This window comes from Podarcis raffonei, chromosome 17 (assembly GCF_027172205.1).
Source record: "Podarcis raffonei isolate rPodRaf1 chromosome 17, rPodRaf1.pri, whole genome shotgun sequence".
In the NCBI taxonomy this organism is placed as follows: domain Eukaryota; kingdom Metazoa; phylum Chordata; class Lepidosauria; order Squamata; family Lacertidae; genus Podarcis; species Podarcis raffonei.
Window position 1 is genome coordinate 40,665,296 of NC_070618.1, and position 23,191 is coordinate 40,688,486.

Genomic DNA, 23,191 nt, shown 5'->3' on the forward strand with positions numbered 1-23,191 from the left:
ATCCCGATGGGTTTCTGCCAGGGGTATGTGCTGCCTTTGACCGCCTCCTGAGGCAGGGGAGACCCCCTCTTCTGGAGGAGTCATTAGCCCTTGGAGCCAAGGAAATCCATCAAACCATTGAATTTTGGCGATTATTTAAAGTTTTTACAGTTTTCTATATTGGATCTGAAGAAGTGTGCATGCACACAAAGGCTCATACCAATAACAAATTTAGCTGGTCTCTAAGGTGCTGCTGGAAGGAATTTTTTTATTTTGTTTCTATATTGGATAGTCCGAGGAAAGGGAGGATACACGGTATCCACTTCAATTTTATAGACGGCTTTTCGGAGCCTCTTCAGGATCATTGTTCTGACCTTAGTTCAAGGCTGTGGGGGGGACTTGGAATTTTGGGGGAGTTGTTTAACTGCCCTCCCCCATCCCTGGTTTTAACAGTTCCCTCCTTTGGAGAGAAATTTGCTTAGGTTCTGCAGGAACCACAAATATTTTCTCTGCATTTAACTACAGTTCAGACACAGATACTACATTGGAACCTTGGTACTCAAACGCCTTGGTTCCCAAATGCCGAAAACCCGAAAGTAAGTTCTGGTTTTCGAATGCTTTTCAGAAGTCAAACATCCAATATGGCTGTCGGGTATTGTTTCCGGGCCACCTGCACCAATCAGAAGCTGTGCCTTATTTTTTGAATATTTCAGGTCAAACAGACTTCTGGAATGCATTAAGTTTGACCTTTTTGTTTTTGAGGATTTTTTGCTTATTTTGTTTTGTGACTATGTGGAACCCAGTTCGGCTATTGATTGATTGTGTGACTGTGGAAATGGATAAAGGCCCCCCATCCAAAGAATGACTATCATTGTAGGTAAGATTTTATTTTTTATTTTTTATCATCTGCAATACTGTCTTATTTATTTTATAGTACAGTACATTTATTATTGCTTTCATTTTATGGATCAATGGTCTTGTTAGTAAAATTCATCTTAAATTGCTGTTTTAGGGAAAACAAAATTTTTTTTTCCTTCCAGTAGCACCTTAAAGACCAACTAAGTTAGTTCTTGGTATGAGCTTTCGTGTGCATGCGGACGCGGGTGCATAAGGGACCCGTGTGCATAAGGGACGCGGGTGGCGCTGTGGGTTAAAGCCTCAGCGCCTAGGACTTGCCGATCGAAAGGTCGGCGGTTCGAATCCCCGCGGCGAGGTGCGCTCCCGTTGCTCGGTCCCAGCGCCTGCCAACCTAGCAGTTTGAAAGCACTCCCGGGTGCAAGTAGATAAATAGGGACCGCTTACTGGCGGGAAGGTAAACGGCGTTCCGTGTGCTGCGCTGGCTCGCCAGATGCAGCTTGTCACACTGGCCACGTGATCCGGAAGTGTCTGCGGACAGCGCTGGCTCCCGGCCTATAGAGTGAGATGGGCGCACAACCCTAGAGTCTGGCAAGACTGGCCCGTACGGGCAGGGGTACCTTTACCTTTACCTTTAACAGACTGAGGTTGAATCCTGACAAGACAGAAGTACTGTTTTTGGGGGACAGGGGGCGGGCGAGTGTGGGGGACTCCCTGGTCTGAATGGGGTTACTGTGCCCCTGAAGGACCAGGTGCGCAGCCTGGGAGTCATTTTGGACTCACAGCTGTCCATAAAGGTCAATTCTGTGTCCAGGGCAGCTGTCTACCAGCTCCATCTGGTACGCAGGCGGAGACCCTCCCTGCTCGCTGTCTGTCTCACCAGAGTAGTGCATGCTCTGGTTATCTCCTGCTTGGACTACGGCAATGCAAGTTTATAAATGCAAATATTGGAAGGGGGAAGGCAGGTGGGAGGGAGAGATTTGCAATAGAAAGACTGTGGGGGGTGGAAAGGGACACACTCCCATGGGGTCTTCTCTGCTCCAAATGACCTCCGCCCCCAAGTCTGCCTCTGACTGGGTGCCCAGGACAACTAAAATGAAATAGGCATCCCTTTTATGAGCTGCTTGCATCTTTTCCACAGGTTTCTGGCAGCTCTTTGTCAGAAACGTAACGCGGGGCTTAGATGGACATTTGCTCTGGTCCAGCAGGACTCTTCTTTTGCCCTTGAACCGCCAATGCTGTCGTTTCAGCACCGGAACTGAACTAGCTTGCAACTCATTGTGATTTTTTCTTCCTGGTCTATGTATCGTGCCTGGTAGTGCCATTGTACAGAGGTTGATGATAGGATATCTTTTTACATTCTTTGTTAGTCCGTAACAAGGTCAGTGAGCGAGCTGAAGCGATTTGCTCTGCTACCAGCTGCATTTACTAACAGTGTGTTGGCTTCGGTTGTGTATATATAGATGCATGGTTCTGCCATTTGGCAGCGTGATAAGCTATTTTTCATCATCGTCGTGGTCCTGGTGGTCTGGTTTTGCAATGCCCAGGTGGCTCAGCAGCCATTATGTGCTGAATTACTGGGGCCCACCCACGCCATCCTAGCCCCATGCCAGGGCGACTCTCGGGTCTTGCACGAAGCTTTGCAGGTGCCTGCAAACCCCTTTTGGCTCAGCTGCATCTTCATGCACCCCACACCTGATGTTAGATGGGTGTGGCTTTGCCACGGGCGTAGCCAGGATATTTGTGGAGGGGGCAGGCTTTTGTTAGGGGTGCACCAAGGGGGTGCAGAGTGGGCAGCTGCCCCCCCCATTAAGCAAAACAATAGAAATACGTAACTTACCAATCACGTCGGTTCTGCCCCCCCGCAACAGAAGTCCTCCCCCCCAACAAAGTCCTGCCCACTCTGCACCCCCTTGATGCAGCCCAGAATTGCATTGGCTTTTTTAGCTGCTGCGTCACACTGTTGGCTCATGTCAAGTTTGTGGTCAACCAAGACTCCTAGATCCTTTTCACATGTAGTGCTCTCAAGCCAGGTGTCACCCATCTTGTATTTGTGCCTCTCATTTTTTTTGCCCAAGTGCAATACTTTACATTTCTCCCTGTTAAAATTCATCTTGTTTGTTTTGGCCCAGTTCTCTAATCTGTCAAAGTCGTTTTGAAGTGTGATCCTGTCCTCTGGGGTGTTAGCCACCCCTCCCAGTTTGGTGTCATCTGCAAATTTGATCAGGATGCCCTTGAGTCCATCATCCAAGTTGTTGATAAAGATGTTGAATAAGACCGGGCCCAAGACAGAACCCTGTGGCACCCCACTAGTCACTCTTCTCCAGGATGAAGAGGAACCATTGATGAGCACCCTTTGGGTTCGGTCAGTCAGCCAGTTACAAATCCATGGAGTGGTAGCATAGTCAAGACCGCATTTTACCAGCTTCTTTACAAGAATATCATGGGGCACCTTGTCAAATGCCTTGCTGAAATCAAGGTAGGCTACATCCACTGCGTTCCCTTCATCTACCAGGGTTGTAATTCTGTCAAAAAACGAGATCAGGTTAGTCTGACATGACTTATTTTTCAGAAATTCATGCTGACTATTGGTGATCACAGCATTCCTTTCTAGGTGCTCACAGACTGTTTGCTTAATGATCTGCTCCAGAATCTTCCCTGGTATTGATGTCAGACTGACTGGGCGGTAATTATTTGGGTCCTCTCTTTTCCCCAACATTTGCCCTCCTCCAGTCTGCCGGGACTTCGCCTGTTCTCCAGGAATTCTCAAAGATGACTGCCAGTGGTTCTGAGATCACATCTGCCAGTTCTTTTAATACTCTTGGATGCAGTTCATCTGGCCCTGGAGACTTGACTACATCTAGACTAGCCAAGTATTCTTGTACTATCTCCTTAGTTATTCTGGGCTGTGTTTCCTCTGCTGAATCATTTGCTCCAAATTCTTCAGGTCGGGCATTGTTTTCTTTATCGGAGAAGACTGAGGCAAAGAAGGCATTGAGGAGTTCAGCCCTTTCTGTGTCCCCTGTTTGCATTTCACCATCTTCTCCTCTGAGTGACCCCACTGTTTCTTTGTTCTTCCTTTTGCTACGAACGTACCCATAAAAGCCTTTTTTGTTGCTTTTAACCTCTCTAGCAAGCCTGAGTTCATTCTGTGCTTTAGCTTTTCTGACTTTGTGTCTACACGTGCTGGCTATTTGTTTGAATTCCTCTTTGGTGGTTTCTCCCCTTTTCCATTTTTTGTACACATCCTTTTTTAATCTTAACTCAGTTAAAAGTTCTTTAGGTAGCCACCCTGGCTTCTTTAGGTACCTTCCATGTTTCCGTCTCATTGCTATTGCCTAAAGTTGTGCTTTTACTATCTCCCTCTTAACAAACTCCCAGCCATCATGAACTCCCTTTCCTTTTAGTATTACTGTCCATGGGATCTCACCCAGCACTTCCCTAAGTTTTATGAAGTTGGCTTTCTTAAAGTCAAGAAATTGAGTCCTAGTATGCTTGGCTGCTCCTTTCCGCTGTATAGTAAACTTCAGAAGAGCATGATCACTCGCGCCTAATGATCCTTCCACTTCTACCCCACTAACCAGGTCATCAACATTGGTTAGGACCAGATCTAAAATGGCTGTTCCTCTTGTTGCTTCTCCCACTTTCTGGACAATGAAGTTGTCTGCAAGGCCAGTGAGGAATCTGTTTGACCTTATGCTCTTGGCTGAGTTTGTCATCCAACAAATATCCGGGTAATTGAAGTCCCCCATTACTACTATCTCCCTTCCTTTTGCATGCTTGGCCATCTGTTCCAGGAAGGCATCATCTATGTCCTCCGTTTGGCTTGGGGATCTATAGTAAACTCCCACAATGAGGTCCCTGTTATTCTTCTCTCCCTTAATTTTGACCCAAATGCTCTCACTTTGGCTTTGAGGTTCTAAATCTTGGATCTCTTCACAGGTATACACATCCCTGACATATAACGCCACTCCTCCTCCTTTCTTGTCTGGTCTCTTTCTCTGAAATAGATTGTATCCCTCCATTATTACATTCCAATCGTGGGACTTATCCCACCAGGTTTCAGTGATGCCTATTATGTCATATTTAGTTTGCTGTACCAAGAGCTCAAGCTCATCTTGTTTATTTCCCATGCTTTGCGCATTAGTGTACAGACATTGAAGTCCATTAATCATTCCCCCGTGTCTCTTATTTAAGGATTTTTTCCTCCCACCACTAGGTCTGCGTGCTGTTTGCTCCATTTGGTCTATGACATTTGGATGATCATCTTCATCAACTGATAGACTTCATCAATTATTAGATGGCACTGGCAGTCATCTTCATCAATTATTAGATGGGGCTCGTCTGCCCGGGGAAGGGAGCCCATCTCGGAGAAGGAAGACTCTGGACCTAAAACTCCGCTGCCTTCTTTGGGAGAAGAGGAGGCTGCGGAGTGACTGGATGACCCTCGGGGGTCCCTTCCACCCCACACCCTTCCGGCGAAGGAGGAGTTAAGCGCCCTTCCCCGCCCCGCCCCCAGGGAGTTCCCTCCTCTGCTTGCGACGTCAGCGCCCGGGCCCCGCCCACCTCGGAGGCTCGGACAAGATGGCGGCGGCGGCGGCTTCGCGGCGGCAGGTAGGAAGTTCCCTTCCTCGCCCGGGGGGTCGGGCGGCGGGGCGGCGGGCGGGAGCGCTGCGCGGGGCCTCGGTTCCCAGGACAGGCGCACACCCGTGTTCCGGCGATTCGTGGGAATCCGCGGGAGGCGCGCGCGGGCCCCTGTCCCCTTCGGAGGGCGGCGTCGGGGCAGGTGAATGGGGGCCCTCGGTGCGGTGGCGCCGCCTCCCCGTGGCCCGGAATGCTGCCCGGCTGGCCTGGGGCTTGGCGGGGCTGGAGCCGCCTCTCCTCCAAGGGCAGCCCGAGACATTGCAGCCCCGGAGGCCAGCCGCAAAATGGCCAAGGGAGGAAGGGCTGAGCGGAGATCGGCAGCGGGAACAAGCAGAGACCAGAGACCTCCCTGGGGGCCCTGTGGATCCTGCCCCCTTAGCCTCGGCTCCTGCCTTTCCCTGGCTGGGTTTAGGCCCACGTCGACCTCTGCCTCCGCTGGGATGAATGCTGGTGGCCTGGGCCTGGGCTTCCTGCCATGAGGGGTCCCTCTCACCGCCCGGCTGCCGCCCACTGCATGTGGACGCAGCTGCATTTCATGCAGAAAGTGTGCGGGGGGGGGATGTGATGCTTTCCAGATATTGTCAGACTCCAACTCCCATCAGCCCCAACCAGCATAGCCAGTGGTCAGGACAATTGGCAGCTGTAGTCCTCCTCTCTGGGAGGCAACATATTGGCTGCCCGCAGACTACAGGATCAAGACTGACAGTTGCCTGCAAGAGATATTTTCTTTCTTCACAGTCCTTGCCCTAAAATCAGCTGGCGTTTCCTCTTCAAATTAGAGATCCCAATATAGCAATTGCCCTTGTTCCAAAAGCAGTGGCATTTTGGGTGTCAGACAAGAGACCCCTGTATAAAGAGGCAGTTGCATCTCAGACACACTCAGCAGTTGTGTTACAGCTTTGGTGTTGGTGTGTGTGGGGGGGGGTTGTCAGCAATGCAGCAGGTGCATTCATGAGATGCAGCTTTTTGAGCAGTGGCTTCCAAGGTTTCAATAAAACTTCAAAAGCAAGTTATAGAAGTAAGCAGCCTCTTGCCAGTTTCACTTTTAGTCAGGCAGTGACAGTCTTATTCCTGCAAGCTTTTGCAGAATTTCATGATAAATAAATTGAGGTTCGATAATAAATAAATTCATTCAGATAAATTCAAGATCTGCAGGTGTCCTCTAGCCTACTCTGAAAGAAGTTGTATTTCAAGGTCAAGGGATCCCAGAGCCAGCTTCATTTTAGCTGCTACATCCTCACTTCACAAGTCTTGTAATAATCCCAGTTCCCAGCTGCAAACCTGTGTCGTGTGTTTTCTGTTTCAATATTGGGACAGTAGCAGCATGATGCGCCTAATGCCTGTGATTAATTGGCGCCTGAGTGATGGAAGTGCTAATTTATTTCTTTCAAAAGAACACACTCCTTGTGAACAAGCCTCCCACACTAGCCTCTGAGGTCTATCAGAGAACAGTTTGACAGCCAAGTGGGGAGGGTCGGGGACACCCCTTTATTCTGATGGAAGGTAGCCAGCTGTTGCCGGAGCTGTAATGATGGTGTAGCTGCAGAGTGGAGCTTGCAGCCACCAAGACTCCCTGAGGGTGGACCTGAAACAAGCTGATACTGGCAACTCCAGGAAGCCCCAATGTTTATTCTCTCTCCACCGCCCCCCAAAACTGGAACTGAGCAGATGAAATTATCCAGGGTACAGCTGCTCAAATGTCAAGTTCTCGCTGCTCCAGGGTACTATTCCTGCTCAAACATTATTGCACAAAAAGAAGAAGGAAAAGCTTGTTTGCTGTCACTTTGCTGGTAGCATTCAGCATCTTCAGGCCCTTCACGCTGAATGGCTGTGTGCGTGGGGTGCATGAAAAGCTGCGAATGACTTGGCCAAAGGAAGGGGAAGCTTGCGAGGGGTAGCTAATACCGCAGAAGACAGAATTGGAGTTCAAAATGACCTTAACAGATGGGAGATTTGGGCGCAAGCTAACAAAATGAGTTTCAGTAGGTACAAATGTCAGGTCCTTCACTTAGGCAGGAAGAACCAGATGCACAAATATAGGATGGGGAAAACCTGGCTTACTAGCAGTACATGTGAAAAGGATCTGGGGGTCCTAGTAGACCACATGCTTAACATGAGTCAACAGGGTGATGCAGCAGCAAAAAAGGCTAATACTATTTTAGGCTGCATCAACAGAAGGCTAGTGTCCAGATCAAGGGAAGTAATAGTACCACTCTATTCTGCCTTCGTCAGACCACACCTGGAATACTATGTCCAATTCTGGGCACCACAATTTAAGAAGGTTGTTGACAAGCTGGAACAATGTGCAGAGGAGGGCAACCAAGATGATCAAGGATAAAAAACCAAGCCTTATGAGGAATGGTTGAAGGAGCTGGGTATGTTTAGCCTGGAGAAGAGGAGACTGAGAGGAGATATGATAGCCATCTTCAAATATCTGAAGGGCTGTCACATGGAGGATGGAACAGGCTTGTTTTCTCCTGCTCTGGAGCGTAGAACTCGAATGGCTTCAAGTTGCAAGAAAGGAGATTCCGACTAAACATCCGGAAGAACTGTCTGGCTGTAAGGGCTGTTTGACAGTGGAATGGTCTCCCTTGGGAGGGTGGGGACTCTCCTTCCTTGGAGGTTTCTAAGCAGAGGTGGGATGCTTTAGCTGAGATTCCTGCATTGCAGGGGGTTGGACTAGATGACCCTCAGGAACCCTTCCAACTCTACAGTTCTATGGCCCCCACAGGCCTTTGAGCAAAAGAGCATCATGTAATTAAATAATGGTTAGGTGATTTTATGTGACAGAAACTTCTCTTTAGAAGAGGAGTGGGGAATTTTGGCCCTTCCAGTTTCCCCTGACACCTACCTTGGGAGGGTGGAGGTAGTGGGCTCATGGGAAAGTTTTGCTTAGCTGGGAGGTTGGGGTGGCTTGGAAGCAAATATGGCTGTTTGGCTTTAGAACCAAGGCAGGGTTAAGGATGCTTAGAAACTCACAGGATTGGCTTGTGCTGCAAGGGGTGAGGGAAGTCTTTTGTGGTGAAGCCAAATGCATAGCAGATGGGGATTGTGAAATTAGATAGTGAAATTTCAGGATAACGGAGGCTGAGCCTTCTCAGTCCCCTGCCATTCCCAAAGTTGCAATCTTCCAATGCTTTTTTAGCAAAACAAAATTGGCTGTTGTGGGGTTTGCATGAGTCTACCTCTCTATGGTAAATGGCACTGGCATGCTCAGCAAAATGTACTATGCAGCACAGGAGCAGAAAATGCATTATAGGAACAACATTTATATGTGTGTTTTCAAGCACGAAAACATTTATGTCCAACACATTTCTTTGGTGAAACTTGGTGCTGTGAGAAGATCAGGTATTTGCTAATACTCTGCCACCCTGGGGCTGCTTACACTTTAATTCAGAATACAGTTACTTTCCTCTATACCAAAAGAGAATGTGCTTCTCTTAAGCTGGGAACACAATAAGAAAATGTCCTCTGTTAACATGACTCGTCGGGGTGCAACCAAAGTGTTGTCTTCCTGACTAGCTCAGCACTGTGTGAACATACGCTCCACAACAACAGCTCCACAACAACAGTCATGCAAGGGATGACCCCCCAAAGCAGGGGGGGGGGGGCTCTTTGACATAAAGGAAGTCTTGTTTCAAAACAAGTTAACATATAAAGTGATCCCAGTGAGCTTGTTACCTGCTGCCAGCGATATGCTTTTCCAGGAGATTGCGTCAGACAATCATGAGGGGTTAGGAAACTGCTGTTTGTTGGAAAGCTAAATCTGGGAGCCTGTGGGCGCCAGCTTCATGTGCTGGGTAGCAGATTGTGCTCCATATGAAAATTCTGTGGGTGTGCACTTCTGTCTGTTCTTTTAAATTTGTTGCTAAAAAGCATGCATACTGTGACAGGGACCTGGAGGTCACCCCTTTTGTTTGCCTCTGGTATCTTCCTCCTTGCAGGCCCCTGGATGAGGCGCAGTCAGAACTCCTCCTGCGGCACACTCACGAATGGCTTCTCCTCCTCCTCCTCTCCAGACCCCGGCCCTTCAGGTGGGGGTGGGAGGGGAGACCTCCTGCCTCTCTCCCACAGCATGACGACGATGCTTGCCTCTCGCAGGAAAAGGCTCGGCGGCAGAGCCATGGCCGAGGCTCGGAGCACCATCAAGGTGGACCTCCCTAATCAGCAGCGCACAGTGGTGAGCAAGACTTTCTGGCCACGAGAGGCTGTGTGTGATCATAGGCTATTCGGGGAGCGTCTGGCGAGGCAGCGGGTAGGTGAACCTGTGGTCCTGCAGGTGTTGGACCCCCGGCAGCACAGCCAGCAGCCAGGGATGAGGATGAGTCCAGCAAGAGGAGCACAGGTTTCCCAGGCCCCCTTCTTGCTTTAGGGCAGCCGTCTTCCATTGCTGGATCACAACCCAAAACTGGGTCAAGCACTGACCTAAAGTGCGCCACAGTTTAGGGCAACAGAATCGCCATTCTTTTCATGTTTGCTTACTTTTTTTAAGAGAAGGAAAGAGATGGAGGGAGGGAGGGAGAGAGAGAGAGCAGGAAAAGAGCAGAAAGGGGGAGGAACAGAAAAACAAAGAGAAGGCATGAAAGTGAGGAAGGAAGACATGCATGGTAAAAAAAAAGATAAATAAAAGTAGGTCCCGTTGTTTGCAGGTTGGGTTTCCAGGTAAATTTTGCTGGTTTGTTGTGATTTTGTTTGTTTGTTAATCATCTGCTTTTGCTGTATTTTCATTGCATTCTGGTGTTGGTTTTTAATGTGCTTGAGAAGTTCAGTTTTGAACTATAAAGGCAGAGTATAAATATTCATACTAAATACATAATCTTGGGTTTGGAAGGGTTGAGGACTACTGCCTTGGGACATCTGTATTGAAAAGTGGGATTTTATTTATTTATTTATTCATTTAAAATAGATGTAATTAGGGTTCTTGAATAAATCTCCAAGTTGAGTTTTTTTATTCCCATTTTATAGGTGGGAGAACTGAGGCTGGGACTGACCATGTAGTGAGTTCAGATATCCTGAAGAGTTCCTAACTGGACTATCATATCATAGAAGGGTATACAACACTAATCTTACTCAAAGCAGACCCACTGAAGTTAATGGACATGACTACTCTGGGTTCACTAATTTCAGTGGGGTTCCTTGGAGTAGGACTTCGCTGAATATGTGTGCACACTATATTTTTAAAGCACATCCCACCCCCCAAGAATTATGGGTACTTTAGTTTGCTGAAAGTTGCTAAGAGTTGTAATTCTGTGAGGTGGTAGAGCCCAAAACTTTTTGGGTCTAGGCCTCAGAGGCCGCCATGACTGGATTTTAACCAAAGATGGAACATCTGTCAAAGACTATCAGAAATTCCAACAAGTGTTCTTGCATTCTAAAAAACTATTTCTTGTCATCTTTCAAAAGAATATCATTCTGTGTCAGCTGTCAAACAGTACAGAAAATTGAAAACAAATGCTGAGATGATATATAGCAGTGCATCAGATATGGCTCATGTTTGATAATAAAAGTCGCAGAGGAGGATTTAGAGTTGGTTCAGGGGCGGAGGATTTGTTGAAACCAGTTATCACGGATCCTAATTGACCTGTTGCCATGTAGTAAGTCTCAAAGCAAGTAGGCAGGCGCCAAACCAAGGATCAGAGCCAGAAAAATTGTGTTGCTCAGCCAAGGCCCCAGGAAGCCTAATGACAGGCCTTCTTTCCAGGAGAGCCCAGGGGCCAGTCCAGGGCCTGAGAGTTCTTGCCCCAGGAAGATGCTCAAAGCTGCATCTTACAGCTTGCCACATGGGGCCAGTGGCACCCAGAACCAAAGGATCCTGCTTCTTGCCCCGATACTAACCAGATTGCTCTAAGTCCTGGCAATCTATTCTATTCTATACTGGTCCATATTGGGCCTTCTTCAGACTAATAGGAGGAAGGCAGAGACAGAGTGGAGTTCAAAGCTGCATGTTGAGAACAGTGTCTGTAAGGTCAGTTCAGCACCATCTCCCTGTTCACCCAACTGTCTATATCCTGTCTTGCACACACCGGTTGCTTCCCTCCTTCCTCTCAGGTGACTGTCCGGCCGGGTACAACTGTCTACAGCTCCCTAGACAAGGCCCTGAAGGTCCGTGGGCTCAACCAGGACTGCTGTGTGGTCTACAGGAAAAAGAGCGATGGGTGAGTGGCTCCCGTCAGGGAGAGGAGGTGGCTGCTGAGGTTGGCCGGGGAAGCAAGGGAAGGCAGGCAGGGAGCTGAGGGTCCTCAACCTGACTGGGTATAGGAAAAAGCAAACAAAATGTAGCACACTGTACCCAAGGCCTGCCTTATCCACACGCAGAAATTCGGCATTATGGGTGTCCAGATCTGAAGAGTTTTACATGCATCTAGTCCATCATCCAAAGCAGTCCATCTCTGGAGGCCAGTGTAGATCGAGGTCAGCAGCAGGGAAGGCTGTTGCCTTCACGCCCTTGTGGCAGAATCTCAGAAGCATCACCCTGGCCCTTTTCGAAAACAAGAGGCTGGACTAGATGACCCCGGAGGTCTAGTCTTCCCCAACCTGGCGTGCCCCCCTTCCTGATGCTTTGGACTACAAGTCCCATCAGGCCCAGCTATGATCAACACAGCTATAATGGCTGTGGCTGGTGGGCGTTGTTGTCCAAAGCGTGTGGAAGAGCATCCCAGGTTGAGGAAGACGGCATTAGGAGTTCTGTCGTGTGCATCTCCTGCAAACCTGCCAGGAGCCCATCCAGCTGGACAGGGGTCTGGACGCAGTTACTTAGCTTTGTTTTGTTTTTTAATGATGTGCTGTACCTTTTGATCTTTTTTTCCAATCAAAATGTTTTACACAGTTGGAGTTTACAGGTGAACTTGCAAAGGCTTTCCAGGTCTCCGCAGACACACACACTGGTGGGGCTGCAGCCACAGAGGAAGTGGTGGCAGGGCTGGGATAGGCCACGCCCACCCAGTCAGAGCTCGAAGGCCCTTGCGTCCGCCAAAGCTCCCTTGCCCAATTCCCTGTCTCCTCTCTCCATCTGCTCTGAAAAGATGAGCAAGCAACCCTTTCCGGAAAAGAAAAGGCTTTAGACCAGAAGGGGTTCTGCCAGTTCCTGCACAGGACAGCCTGCTGCCTCCTTAGTGGTAGCATGCCAGACTCGTTCCCACCCTTAGCAGTGCTACAGGTTTGTGGGCTGCCTTTTTCACCTGTGAAGGGAGTGGGTGGACTGGCAAAGGAGAGCTCTCAGGTGGGGCAGAAGGTGAGCACCATTTCCTGTGGGTGGGAATCCAATTTGAAATGGACTGTGGCTTTTCAAGCCCAGAGGAATGCCTATTCACGGTCCCCTTCCTCAGCCTGCCCCAAAAAGCTACACCAGTGTCTTCTAGGGTCCATGCAAAGTTTCAATCCCAGCGGATTTGACAGCTTCCCCTTTCCACACAGAATCTGGCTCTAAACATGCTGAAGGTTTTGTTGCCTGAGCTGTTGGAATATTTTTAAATGTTTGTTCCCAGCTCTGCCCACCAGCAGTGGATGCTTCATTGCCCCAAGCCCCGTGCAGAGCAGAGGGGGAGAGATTGCTGTCTTAGTGCAAGGACTCCCTCAGGAACAAGGGAATGGGATGGTCCGAGACCATCACCTTTGTGTCCATCTTCCCCACTATGGAAAATGGTTGATTTCTTGCTTCTTACAGCGTTGCATTATGTTCGGTGTTGCAGTATATTAACCTGGTGTGCGTGTGGTGGTTAGCATTAGCAGTCGACTTGGAACTCACCAGAGTGGGGAGAAATTTCATGGGGTTTGTCCCCCCCCCATGCAATTGATCAGCTCTACAGCAGCATTGTGGCTGTCTCTAGGGAGGAGCTGCAGTAGGTGGCGGGCTTTGGGTCACAGCTGCATATGCGTTGATTCTCTCTGTAGGCGAAAGACCATCACAGATTGGGAGACGGACCTGGTCAACCTGGAGGGGGCCGAGCTCTCTGTGGAAGTCTTGGAGGACCTGCCGCTTACTATGCACAACTTTGTGAGTCACAGGAGGCCCTCCAGCAGCACGTTTCCTTGCCAGCACACACAAACACAGACACACCCCAAGCCCTGTGGACACCCAGCCGCCCCTTCCCCACTCCAGAGCATCACGCGGCCGCTTACCCCAGCCTGGTGCCCTCAAAGATGTTCTGGGCTGCAACACCCCCCCCAGCCCTCAGCCAGCATGCTCACCGGTGAGGGACGCTGGGAGTTGTAGTCCAAAACACCCCAGTGGGCACCCGAATGGGGAACGTTGTCCTACAGGAATGCACTAGACCCAGAGGCTGCCCTGCCTGTGCATTGGAATCGCACAGCAGAACTGTCCCCCCTGGAGCAAAGGCCACACTTGTTACACCAAAGGGGCGTGTTTTCTGCATGCAGGTGACTTGGGCTCCTTTGCCCAGCCTTGCTGGGTGTCCACGCAGCGTGTTGACAGACACACACACAGGCATATTGGGAACGCTCCGTCCCCAACTCCCCTTGCGCTTCTCCTCCCCTTCCTCTGACCTGGACCTTCTTTCTTCTGGACAGGTGCGGAAGACCTACTTCAATTTGGTCTTCTGCGATTTCTGCCTTAAGTTCCTCTTCCATGGCTTCCGCTGCCAGACTTGTGGCTACAAGTTCCACGAGCACTGCAGCAGCCGAGTGCCTACGGTCTGCTTGGACCTGGCCACTTCGCATAAGCCGTGAGTATCCCCTTTCCCCACAACCCCCTCCCCCTGGTTGGAGCACCTGCTTCGGTCCCTGTTCCCCTTGTATCCAGTCTCAACAATCCGTTTCTCCTTTTCATGTAGGGTTTACAGCCATGATCCGGGGCAGCACCCTCCATTCTGGCAGGACAGTGTCCCGACTACCCCAGTGCAGCCGAGTCACGAACCAGAGACCCCTCAAGCTGTTGGGTAAGAGCCTTGCTCGCTCCCCAGCTGTGCAAGGGATCGTGATCTAGAAATAGCTGCCAGCAGCAACATGGACCCACGGAGGAGCAGAGTCGGGCACCAGGCTAAATCTGCCACTCACAGCGCATATGATGCAAGACCATCCCTGTTGCATTATTGTGCAGGAGACATTTGAACTGGAAGCATTAAGCTATCACACACCCAGGTTGTTGTGTCCTCCTAGTGCTGTAGTTCATGTTCTGCATGTCAAAGGTTCTAGATTCAATTCCAGGCATCCCCAGGAAGGACTAGAAAAGAGAGCCTTCAGAAAACCTGGGTAGTCTTCGTTGGCTAGATGGACTCTGTGGTCTGACTATATAAGGCAGTTTTCTTTGCTCTTCAAGGAAAGCTTGATTTTTGTTTTAAAAAGCAGGGGAGATAAGTTTCTAGTCCTTAAGTATGGGGGACTAGTCCTTAAGTATAGAAAAGCATACCCGCACTCTGAGAGGAGAGCAGCTGTAGCCACCATGTCCAGGGCATAACTATCAAGCAATGACTTGATAAACTCAAGGAAAAGTCACTTCGCCTTCTTTTTAAGTATAAATCTGCTGTTAGACCTGATTATCCTCTGTGCGCCTGAACTGCTGGAGGGTTAGTGTGCCCCCCCCCAGCTTGGATGTCATGTCATCCCTTCCTCCTCCTCCTCTTCTTCTACAGCCCAAGAAAGCCGCCCCCCTTCAGCCCAGATGCCTTCGGCTTCCTCAGCCTCCACGGGGGTGGGCAGCAGCTCCAACGGCACCGCTCCACCTCCACCCCAAATGTCCACATGGTCAGTACCACCAGCCCCGTGGACAGCGGCATGCTTGAGGTGAGGCACTTGGTTGTGGGGGGAGGAGTTTCTCTCCTGGCTCATTGGTAGAGCACATATTTGACCTTGGGGGGCGGGACCCGTCACACTCCAGGTGTTGGCCTTTTGCTCCACTTTTGCATCTGGGGTGGCTCAGGCAGTAAGCGGGAGACTCTAAATGTCAGGGTGGTGGGTTTGAGCCCCACGTTGGGCAAAAGATTCCTGCATTGCAGAGGGTTGGACTAGATGGGCCCCCTGCCCCTTCCAAGTCTACCATTCTGTTGCTTTTGTTTGTTACTATGTGAGGCGTTTTAGTGCTTTTATGTTGTAAACCACCCTGTGACCCTCAGACGAAGGGCAGTATAGGAATTTAATAAATAATAACCAGGACTCTCCCCGCTGGCATTCACAGATGTAGCCCCGGCCGTATGCACAGCAGTGCCCACAAAGCGACAGAGCTACACTTCCCAGGGTTCTCTGAGAAGTGTGGCCCTTAAACTGGATTTAGAGCAGTCTTTAAATACACAGAGGAGAAATGCCATAAGTGATCTGAGGTTTTGTGTGTGTGAGAGAGAGTCTCCCAGGTCAGGAGCAATGTAACCTAGGGGAAGATTCTGTCCCAGCCTGGAATAATACTGATGGGTTGGTCGTTGATGGTGGGCTAGTTCTTACAGAGGTGCTAAATCTGCATTGGAGTGGGTTGGACTAGATGGCCCTCGGGGTCCCTTCCAACTCTACAATTCTATGATTCTGTGTACCATTTCAGACACCAGGTCTGATGGAATGCTTCTCCATGCAAACAAACAAACAAACGAATGAATGAATCCCTGCACAGAGAAAACTAGTGTGCCGGGGGGAAGCCAGGCTAGAACATCTCTCTGAGGTGCTGGTTTTATCTGTGAATGGATGGGGCAGCAGAAGGAGTTGTGTGGAAAAGCATTCAGTCATGTGAGCACTCTGAAAAAGTTGAGAGCTGCCCCCAAATCCCCCCGGAGAAAGCGAAGGGGCTGGCAGACCCCTCTCTCTGCCCCAACGCTTTCTTCTCCAGAGATGCCTGCCTGCAGAGCTGTTCATCTCCTGCCTTTTCTCTTCCAGCTCCTAAGCCGGAATCACAGCCCAGAGGGTGAGTGTCTGCTGGGAACGGGCAAGGTTGGCAGGAGGGGGCAGGGGCAGAGGAGGAGGAGGAGGAGGAGGAGAGGGAGCCGGGACAGAGATCTCCCAGGGCAGCGCTGATTGGGGGCGCCATGGGGGGAGGTACCAGCTAGGAGTAGCACAGGGGCGATGGGCCAGTGCTGGAGGATCCTGAGTGGGGGACAGGAAAGGCCCCTTCCTGCCGGAGATGCTGCCTGTCAGAGGAGGCAGGCCTGGCCAAGATGACCGACTGGCCTGACTCGGTTCCAGAGAGGTTGGGCCCCCACTGTTCCCTCGGCACGGGTGCCATGCTAAGTTCCCGCCCCACAGATCCATGGGCGGGGGAACCGGGGCTCCCTCAGATGTTGCTGGACTCCCACCATCCCTGACTGCCGGGTGTTCTGGCTGCAGCTGATGGGAATTGTAGTCCTGCCACATAGGGAAGATGAGTCACCCTGCTGGGAAAGGCGAAGCCCGTCCGGTGGCAGCAGATTCTATATAAGTTGCCTGTGCACCCCGTGAAGAAGAAGAGGCCTCTTCCTTTTGTCAGTCCGTTTCCTTGGTGACCCTCCAATCTGCCCTCCCTCTCTCCACACACCGCATTTTGTTTTACCTACCTTTATCAGAACTCTGCATTTGGAAGCCCCCAAGCACTTTGTAAGGAAATGGTCTCCTGTCTGCCTGCTTGTGAGGGAGCACCCTGCAGTAAGCCCACCCTCCTTCTCGCCACAGGCCCAGGTGCGCTTGAGCCGCCTCCTTGCACTCCGCCGGCTCCCCCCGTTTCCAGCATGGCTGCTGTTTCGTCTGGCCGACGCTCCCCCCACCCCAAGTCCCCTGGCGAGTCCCCCAGGGAGCGCAAGGCCCCCACCGAAGACAAGAAGAAACCTGTGAGTGGGGGGGGTGGCACTTTGATGTGGGGCTAACAGATGTGCTGTGGGCACTTCAAAGGGCTACCAAATGTTCTTATTGTGGGGCAAGATCTTCGTTGCCGTGACTGAAGGTGGCCCCAGATCAGTGGCTCTCAGAGGGTCTGGTGCGCCCCCCTGGTGTGGGGGGCAGGAGAGGGGGCCGAGGGTGAAGATTCAAGGACACTCAAAGAAGCATTTAAACATTTCAGTGTAGTATATAGTATCAAAATATATTTTGGGGGCTTTACAGCCAGAAACAGCACCCCCGCCTCTCTTCAAGAGCATTGGCTCGGCTTCCGCACTTCTCCATAACACATTGTTGTGAACGGGGATTTTCAACTCTGACAAATATGAGAGATGAGAACAGAGAAGGGCTTCCTTGGGTTGATGAGGAGATGAGGGTTAGCTTGTTTTAAATTAGACCTACTATAAATGAGACTCCCTGGCAAAAGCAAGCTCACAGCTCTCACTGAATTTGTGTATATACTTAAGGAGAGGCATATTTATAACTCTATTTTTGGAAGGATTCATGTTCTTCTGTAACTGCACTGCTTTATACTTCCTGGAGGCCCCGAGTAGTTCTATTCTGTGTTATAAATCAAGCAGTGCAAGGAGTTGCTTCTTTTTGTTTCCCCGTGTATTTCTAATCAATAAAAAAAAATCAGTGTGGGGTGAGCAAATGTTTATTCTGAAAGTGTGCCCGAGGGAAAACAGTTTGGGAACCACTGCTGTCAGGAAACGTGTGGCTAAGCTGCGGGGGCAGAGAGGTTTTGGTGTGTCAGGGGGCTCGGGGGGGCAGGGCCTCCTTGTGGAAGGGCTTGACCCTCTTTCTCCCTGTCTCTGGCCTGCCTTTGCCTCCCTGCAGAAATCCCTGGGCTACCGGGACTCCAGCTATTACTGGGAAGTCTGCCATACCGAGGTGACAATGCTGAAGCGCATAGGCGCTGGGTCATTTGGCACTGTCTTCCGGGGCCGCTGGTACGGGGATGTGGCGGTCAAGATCCTGAAGGTCACCAACCCCACCAGCGAGCAGGTGCAGGCCTTCAAGAACGAGATGCAGGTGCTCAGGTAAGCAGGGACCTGTGGGGAGGGGAAGGTGATGCTGGCCAGGAGGCCTCTGACGCCGGCCTCTCCTTGCAGGAAGACGCGCCACGTGAACATCCTGCTCTTCATGGGCTTCATGACCCGCCCCAGCTTTGCCATCATCACCCAGTGGTGCGAAGGCAGCAGCCTGTACCAGCACCTGCATGTGCAAGAAACCCCCCTGGAGATGGTGCAGCGCATTGACGTGGCCCGGCAGACGGCCCAGGGCATGGCGTGAGTCAGGGGAAGCTCCCGAGTCAGAGGCAGGGTGGCTTCTGGAGTACAGCAGAGAGGGCTGCTGCCTTCATGCCCTGGATGGTATCTGGGCTAGAGGCACCCTTGCCCTGATGCGGGATTTGTGCTGCAAGAGGGGTCTACAGCCAGGGAACTTTTACCAGCCCCTCTGGCAACCTCTGGGGCAATGCCAGCAGTGGGTGGAGCCAGAGGCAAAAGCTGGCAGAGCAAGGGGTGCCGGCTTTACCTTTGTACCAGAGGCAGATTTCTCTGCTCGCTCACTGGGTGCTCTGCATCCTCCCCCGGGCAAGTGAGAGGTATTAGGAATTCTGAACTAGGGCAGCCAGATACGGGAAACGAAAAATATACATTGTTTGGGAACAGCCCTCGATGGCTCCAGTTCTCCCTCCCTCTGAGCATGCTGGCACGTGAGAGGCAGGTGTGGTGCCCTTGCGAATGAGCTTGCAAGCCAAGGATGCTGATGAACTATCTCACTCCATCTCTCTCTCGTTCTCCCAGTTACCTGCATGCTAAGAACATAATCCACCGGGACCTCAAATCCAACAGTATCCTTCCCTTCCACCTCGCCTTTTGTGGCAGGGAGTTTGGCTGCCCCACGGGGCTCCCTGACGGGTGTTGCAGTGGACAGGGGAGTGGGGGTTGTGCTGGTTTGACCTGCACGGCTGGAGGGTGTTTCCAAAATGGCAGGTGCCCCGCTAGTAAAAGGGAGGTTTTCAGCATGGAGCTTGGGGGTAGGATAGTTCAGCCCTCCCTGCTCTGGGGCAAATGGAGCGGCAGGTCCCGCCAGGCAGAATCCCACGCGATGCTCCTTCACCCGATTGCCCTCAGACATCTTCCTGCACGAAGGCTTGACCGTGAAGATCGGCGACTTTGGCCTTGCCACCGTGAAGACGCGCTGGAGCAGCTCGCAGCAGGTGGAGCAGCCCAGTGGCTCCATACTTTGGATGGTGAGCTTTTGCCAAGGGTGGGGGCTGCTTCTGGCTGGAATTGGGGCAGGGGGAAGTTGTGAAGCCAGAGGAGAAAAGGGGTTGGGGCGAAGCAGCAGTATCCCCCCACCCCGTCCCAGCAGACTTTAATGCCTGCCCTCTCTGGGCCTCCCACAGGCCCCTGAGGTGATCCGAATGCAAGACCCCAACCCCTACAGCTTCCAGTCAGATGTCTACTCCTATGGAGTTGTTCTCTACGAGCTGCTCTCCGGGACCCTCCCCTACAGCCACATCAACAACCGGGACCAGGTAAGGACAGAAGACGTGTTTGGGGGGCTGGCCAAGAAACCCTCCCAAATCTCTCCCCGGGTTTGTCTCACTCCTTATTCAGGATGGCCAATCAAACGCGCCCAAAGGGAAGAAGTTTATCCAGAGCTGGTGGTGGTTCTGACTGGGCTTAAAGAGGTGGGGGAAAGGGGGGCCTTCTATCCCAAGAGGGTCCCTTCTTTTTGTAATGGGTGGTTTATTTCCCTCCTTCCAGATTATATTCATGGTTGGCCGGGGGTACCTGTCCCCTGACCTAAGCAAGGTGCCCAGCAATTGCCCCAAGGCCATGCGCAGGCTGATGGGCGACTGCCTTAAATTCAAGCGTGAAGAGAGACCCCTCTTTCCTCAGGTGAGTCTGAGGCAGATACAGGCATGGACGTGCGCGCTGACTGACAGATCGTCACATTTGTATCCCACCTTCTGAGAACCTCAAGGAACTTTACTTAAAAGTATTAAACCTGAGGAACTAATTCTTCAGCCAACATCACCATGTTTTATGGCTCCCATAGAATTGCTGCGTGCGCTCAGCACATCTGTTTAACAACGATGTACACATAGTGGTTTTAAAGAGAGTCCTAAGGTTCAAACTGCTTTAGAACCACAAGTCAGGAAATATAGGTACTGGTAAGGATCCTCCAGGAAAACGGCAAGGAACTTTGCATGTACTCAGATGCACCCTTACCTGCTCCTGACACACATACCCCTTCCTTCCTTCCTTCCTTCCTTCCTTCCTTCCTTCCTTCCTTCCTTCCTTCCTTCCTTCCTTCCATTAGGTTTTAGTTTGGACAGCCTCCGTTTGTTTGCATTTAATAATAATCCTGCAAAACGCAGCCATGTTTCCTATACAAATTGGGCAAATTAAGATCTGCATGTACTACTTTTGGTTGCAAATGTCATTCTGCTTTGGCTAGTTATGAAAAGTGGGAAGGAGCTACGCATTGAAGCACAAGCACACACAGCAAATCCTGAGGTAGCCATGTTGGTGTCATCTGAGGTTGCCTACAATTTTAAAGCAGGGCTGGTAGGTCTCTGGCTGTGCAGCTGCTGAACTACAACCCCATCATCCCTGAACACCGGCCGGGTTCACTGGGGCTGATGGGAGCCAGTCCCAAAACATTCAGAGGGATGCAGCTCACACCCCATTGCTTTTGAAGACCACCATTGCAGCAATAAGGGCCAGAGACGTGCTTGCAACAAAACAAAATGCCAAAGTCGAGTACCTGCATGGGCCCGGAGACACTCTGCAGTTCCCCACACTGCTGATTTAGGCCTAAACCTCCACAGTCCAGAACCTGGGCTTGCTAAGGTAGTGTCTGGTGGGGAGGGGCACAGTTCTGGTCTGATCTCCATTTCCCATTATTCCAGATTTTGGCCTCCATTGAGTCGCTCCAACGTTCTTTGCCCAAGATCGAGCGCAGTGCCTCTGAGCCCACCCTCCATCGGGTGGGTCACAACGAAGAGCTGACTCCCTTCGCTTTCCCCGCTGCCTTGAGGCTCCACAGCTAACGTGGCGAGACTGGAACTGCTACCAAAGGTCACGTCCCCCTCAAGGCCAGTGTGCAGCTCGCGGCCCTCCTGGGGGGACAGAGGAGCCGTCAGTGCCCAGAGGGCAGCTGCATCCCTGGCATCCGGGTGCATCGCCCAGGTCTGTGTGCAGAGAGACGCTGGGGCTGGGGGTGTCCACCTGGATTTCACTCTCACTCCAAAGCCTGCAATCCTACTAGGGGGTCGCCAAAGCAGGAAACACATTGAAACATCCCTGCTCTGCAATGACTTTGGCTTCATTGTCTCCAGGTGTATTCTTTTATGGGGCTTATCCTGTTTCCAGGATGTTGTAGGTGTCATTTGTTTGTTTGCTTGGGAACTTCAGTAGGAGAGGAAAAGCATGGGAGGGGTGAAAGGACGGTCTGTGGAAAAGGAGCTGGAGATGGTGTAATAAAAAGGCTAAGCCCTATCTGGATGATGTCCTCCTCCCTCTGTCCAGGCCTGCCAAACCACAACCCACCTATCTGAGCTGCATCACAGGAGGCTTGGAGTCTGCTGGCTTTGGAGAGTCAGTTTCCTTTACACAAAAGGGGGCATGTATCTAGACCTCAAGGACTCCTGGAACTCAGAGGAAGGTGGGATGGCAGCCCTTCTGACGGTTCAGGTGGACACACTCTTCCTCACATCATCCCTATGGTTTCCAGTTGTCTCACCTGTGTGCACACCCCCAGATACATGCAGCAAAGGACATGGGGGTGCGATGGTTGTTCTGCATGGCAATCTACCCATAAAGCTGCACATCAGCCCCATAAATGCAGGGGTGACGTGGACACTGCCTTGTGCTTCCCAGGCATGCGCAGGGCTAGAGCTCTGGTACGCTGCAGCTTTGGCAGCCAGGAGTGCCATATCTTCAGAGGAGCCCCTGAGAACGATCTCTCTCTGCCTTTGACTTGCAAACGAATTGCCTAGGTACTGAAAGTCATCAGAGGAAACTATGTAGGGAGTGGGGGCAGATTTTGGGATAGCTCAGCTGGTACAGCATGAGACTGAATCTCAAGGTTGAGGGTTTGAGTCCCGCCTTCTAACTCTATGGTTCTAAAGTGTGTGTGTGTGTGGGGGTACCTTGGTCCTCCCAGGTGCTCTTGGGCTCCCAATCAGTCCCAGCCAGCATGGCCCACAGTCACAAATTTCAGAGGACCACCGGTCCCCCCCCCCCCAGTGCCAAAGGGTGCCCAAGTGCTTTTGTAAAGCAACCCCCAAGCAGTGGGGGAATTGAATGCCATAGCTGTGCCCATGGTGGTTTGCCTCTGTGTGCCCACATTCGACATGAAGCATTTCCTCCCAGGCTTCCTGACTTTCCTCGGCGTGTGGCTGTGAGGTCAGCTTAAAGTCTGGGGTGCCAGGAAACGGCGTAGGTAGATACTGATGCCCCAAAGGAACTGAGGGACCCCTCAAGCAGGGAAGGGGGTTGATGCGGCCTAGTGCTGTATGGAGGGCGGGGGTTGCTTTTCGGCAAATGGTTGCAGGTTCCCCAAGCCGCAACCTCAGCGCTTTGGGGAAGGGGCCACGACTCAGGGGCAGAGCATATCCAGGTCACAGGCTCAACCCCAGCATTTCCAAGTAGGGCTGCCTGAAACCCTGGAGAGCTGCTGCCGGTCAGTGGGGGAAATCCGGAGATAGCTGGACCAGTGGTCTGACTGGGAGGCTCCCTTTGATCCGCTTTGGAGCATCTCTTTCCCCTCTGGGCCAGCAAACCAGTTGCAGAGGAGAAGTCAGATGGGTAGATAGTCAGCGGACCAGATTCACTCTTAAGTTTTTAGTCCAGGCCTTTGCTGCAAATCACCAGCATTGCCCAGAACTTCTAAAAAGCACCTCTCCATG

At 51.2% G+C, this 23,191-nt stretch overlaps 1 protein-coding gene across 4 annotated transcripts; it reads left to right on the forward strand.

Moving 5' to 3' along the window:
* The first annotated feature begins 5,355 nt into the window (after positions 1 to 5,355).
* On the forward strand, positions 5,356 to 21,779 carry ARAF (A-Raf proto-oncogene, serine/threonine kinase). 4 transcript variants are annotated; one of them, XR_008328162.1, is made up of 17 exons: positions 5,356 to 5,448; positions 9,423 to 9,658; positions 11,527 to 11,633; positions 13,369 to 13,471; positions 14,005 to 14,159; positions 14,268 to 14,372; positions 15,066 to 15,216; positions 16,291 to 16,318; positions 17,059 to 17,213; positions 18,100 to 18,302; positions 18,375 to 18,551; positions 19,071 to 19,117; positions 19,401 to 19,519; positions 19,676 to 19,807; positions 20,040 to 20,174; positions 20,737 to 20,846; positions 21,191 to 21,273. XR_008328162.1 is itself a non-coding variant. In XM_053370607.1 (16 exons), exons 2-16 carry the CDS (start codon positions 9,431 to 9,433, stop codon positions 21,329 to 21,331), a joined length of 1,986 nt encoding a protein of 661 aa, XP_053226582.1. In that variant the 5' UTR covers positions 5,356 to 5,448; positions 9,423 to 9,430; the 3' UTR covers positions 21,332 to 21,779. The 4 variants fall into 4 exon arrangements, 3 of the variants coding, with proteins under 3 accessions (XP_053226582.1, XP_053226583.1, XP_053226581.1); XM_053370607.1 differs by lacking the exon at positions 20,737 to 20,846 and having other exon boundaries at positions 21,191 to 21,779; XM_053370608.1 differs by lacking the exons at positions 18,375 to 18,551; positions 20,737 to 20,846 and having other exon boundaries at positions 21,191 to 21,779.
* Positions 21,780 to 23,191: the final 1,412 nt, after the last annotated feature.

Bases quoted from the DNA above. Each gene is read 5' to 3' on its own strand.
- ARAF (XM_053370606.1), top strand. From the start codon at position 9,356: ATGCATACTGTGACAGGGACCTGGAGGTCACCCCTTTTGTTTGCCTCT. The intron at 11,634-13,368 runs GTGAGTGGCTCC...TTCTCTCTGTAG, and splicing joins TACAGGAAAAAGAGCGATGG to GCGAAAGACCATCACAGATT. The intron at 14,373-15,065 runs GTAAGAGCCTTG...CTTCTTCTACAG, and splicing joins GAGACCCCTCAAGCTGTTGG to CCCAAGAAAGCCGCCCCCCT.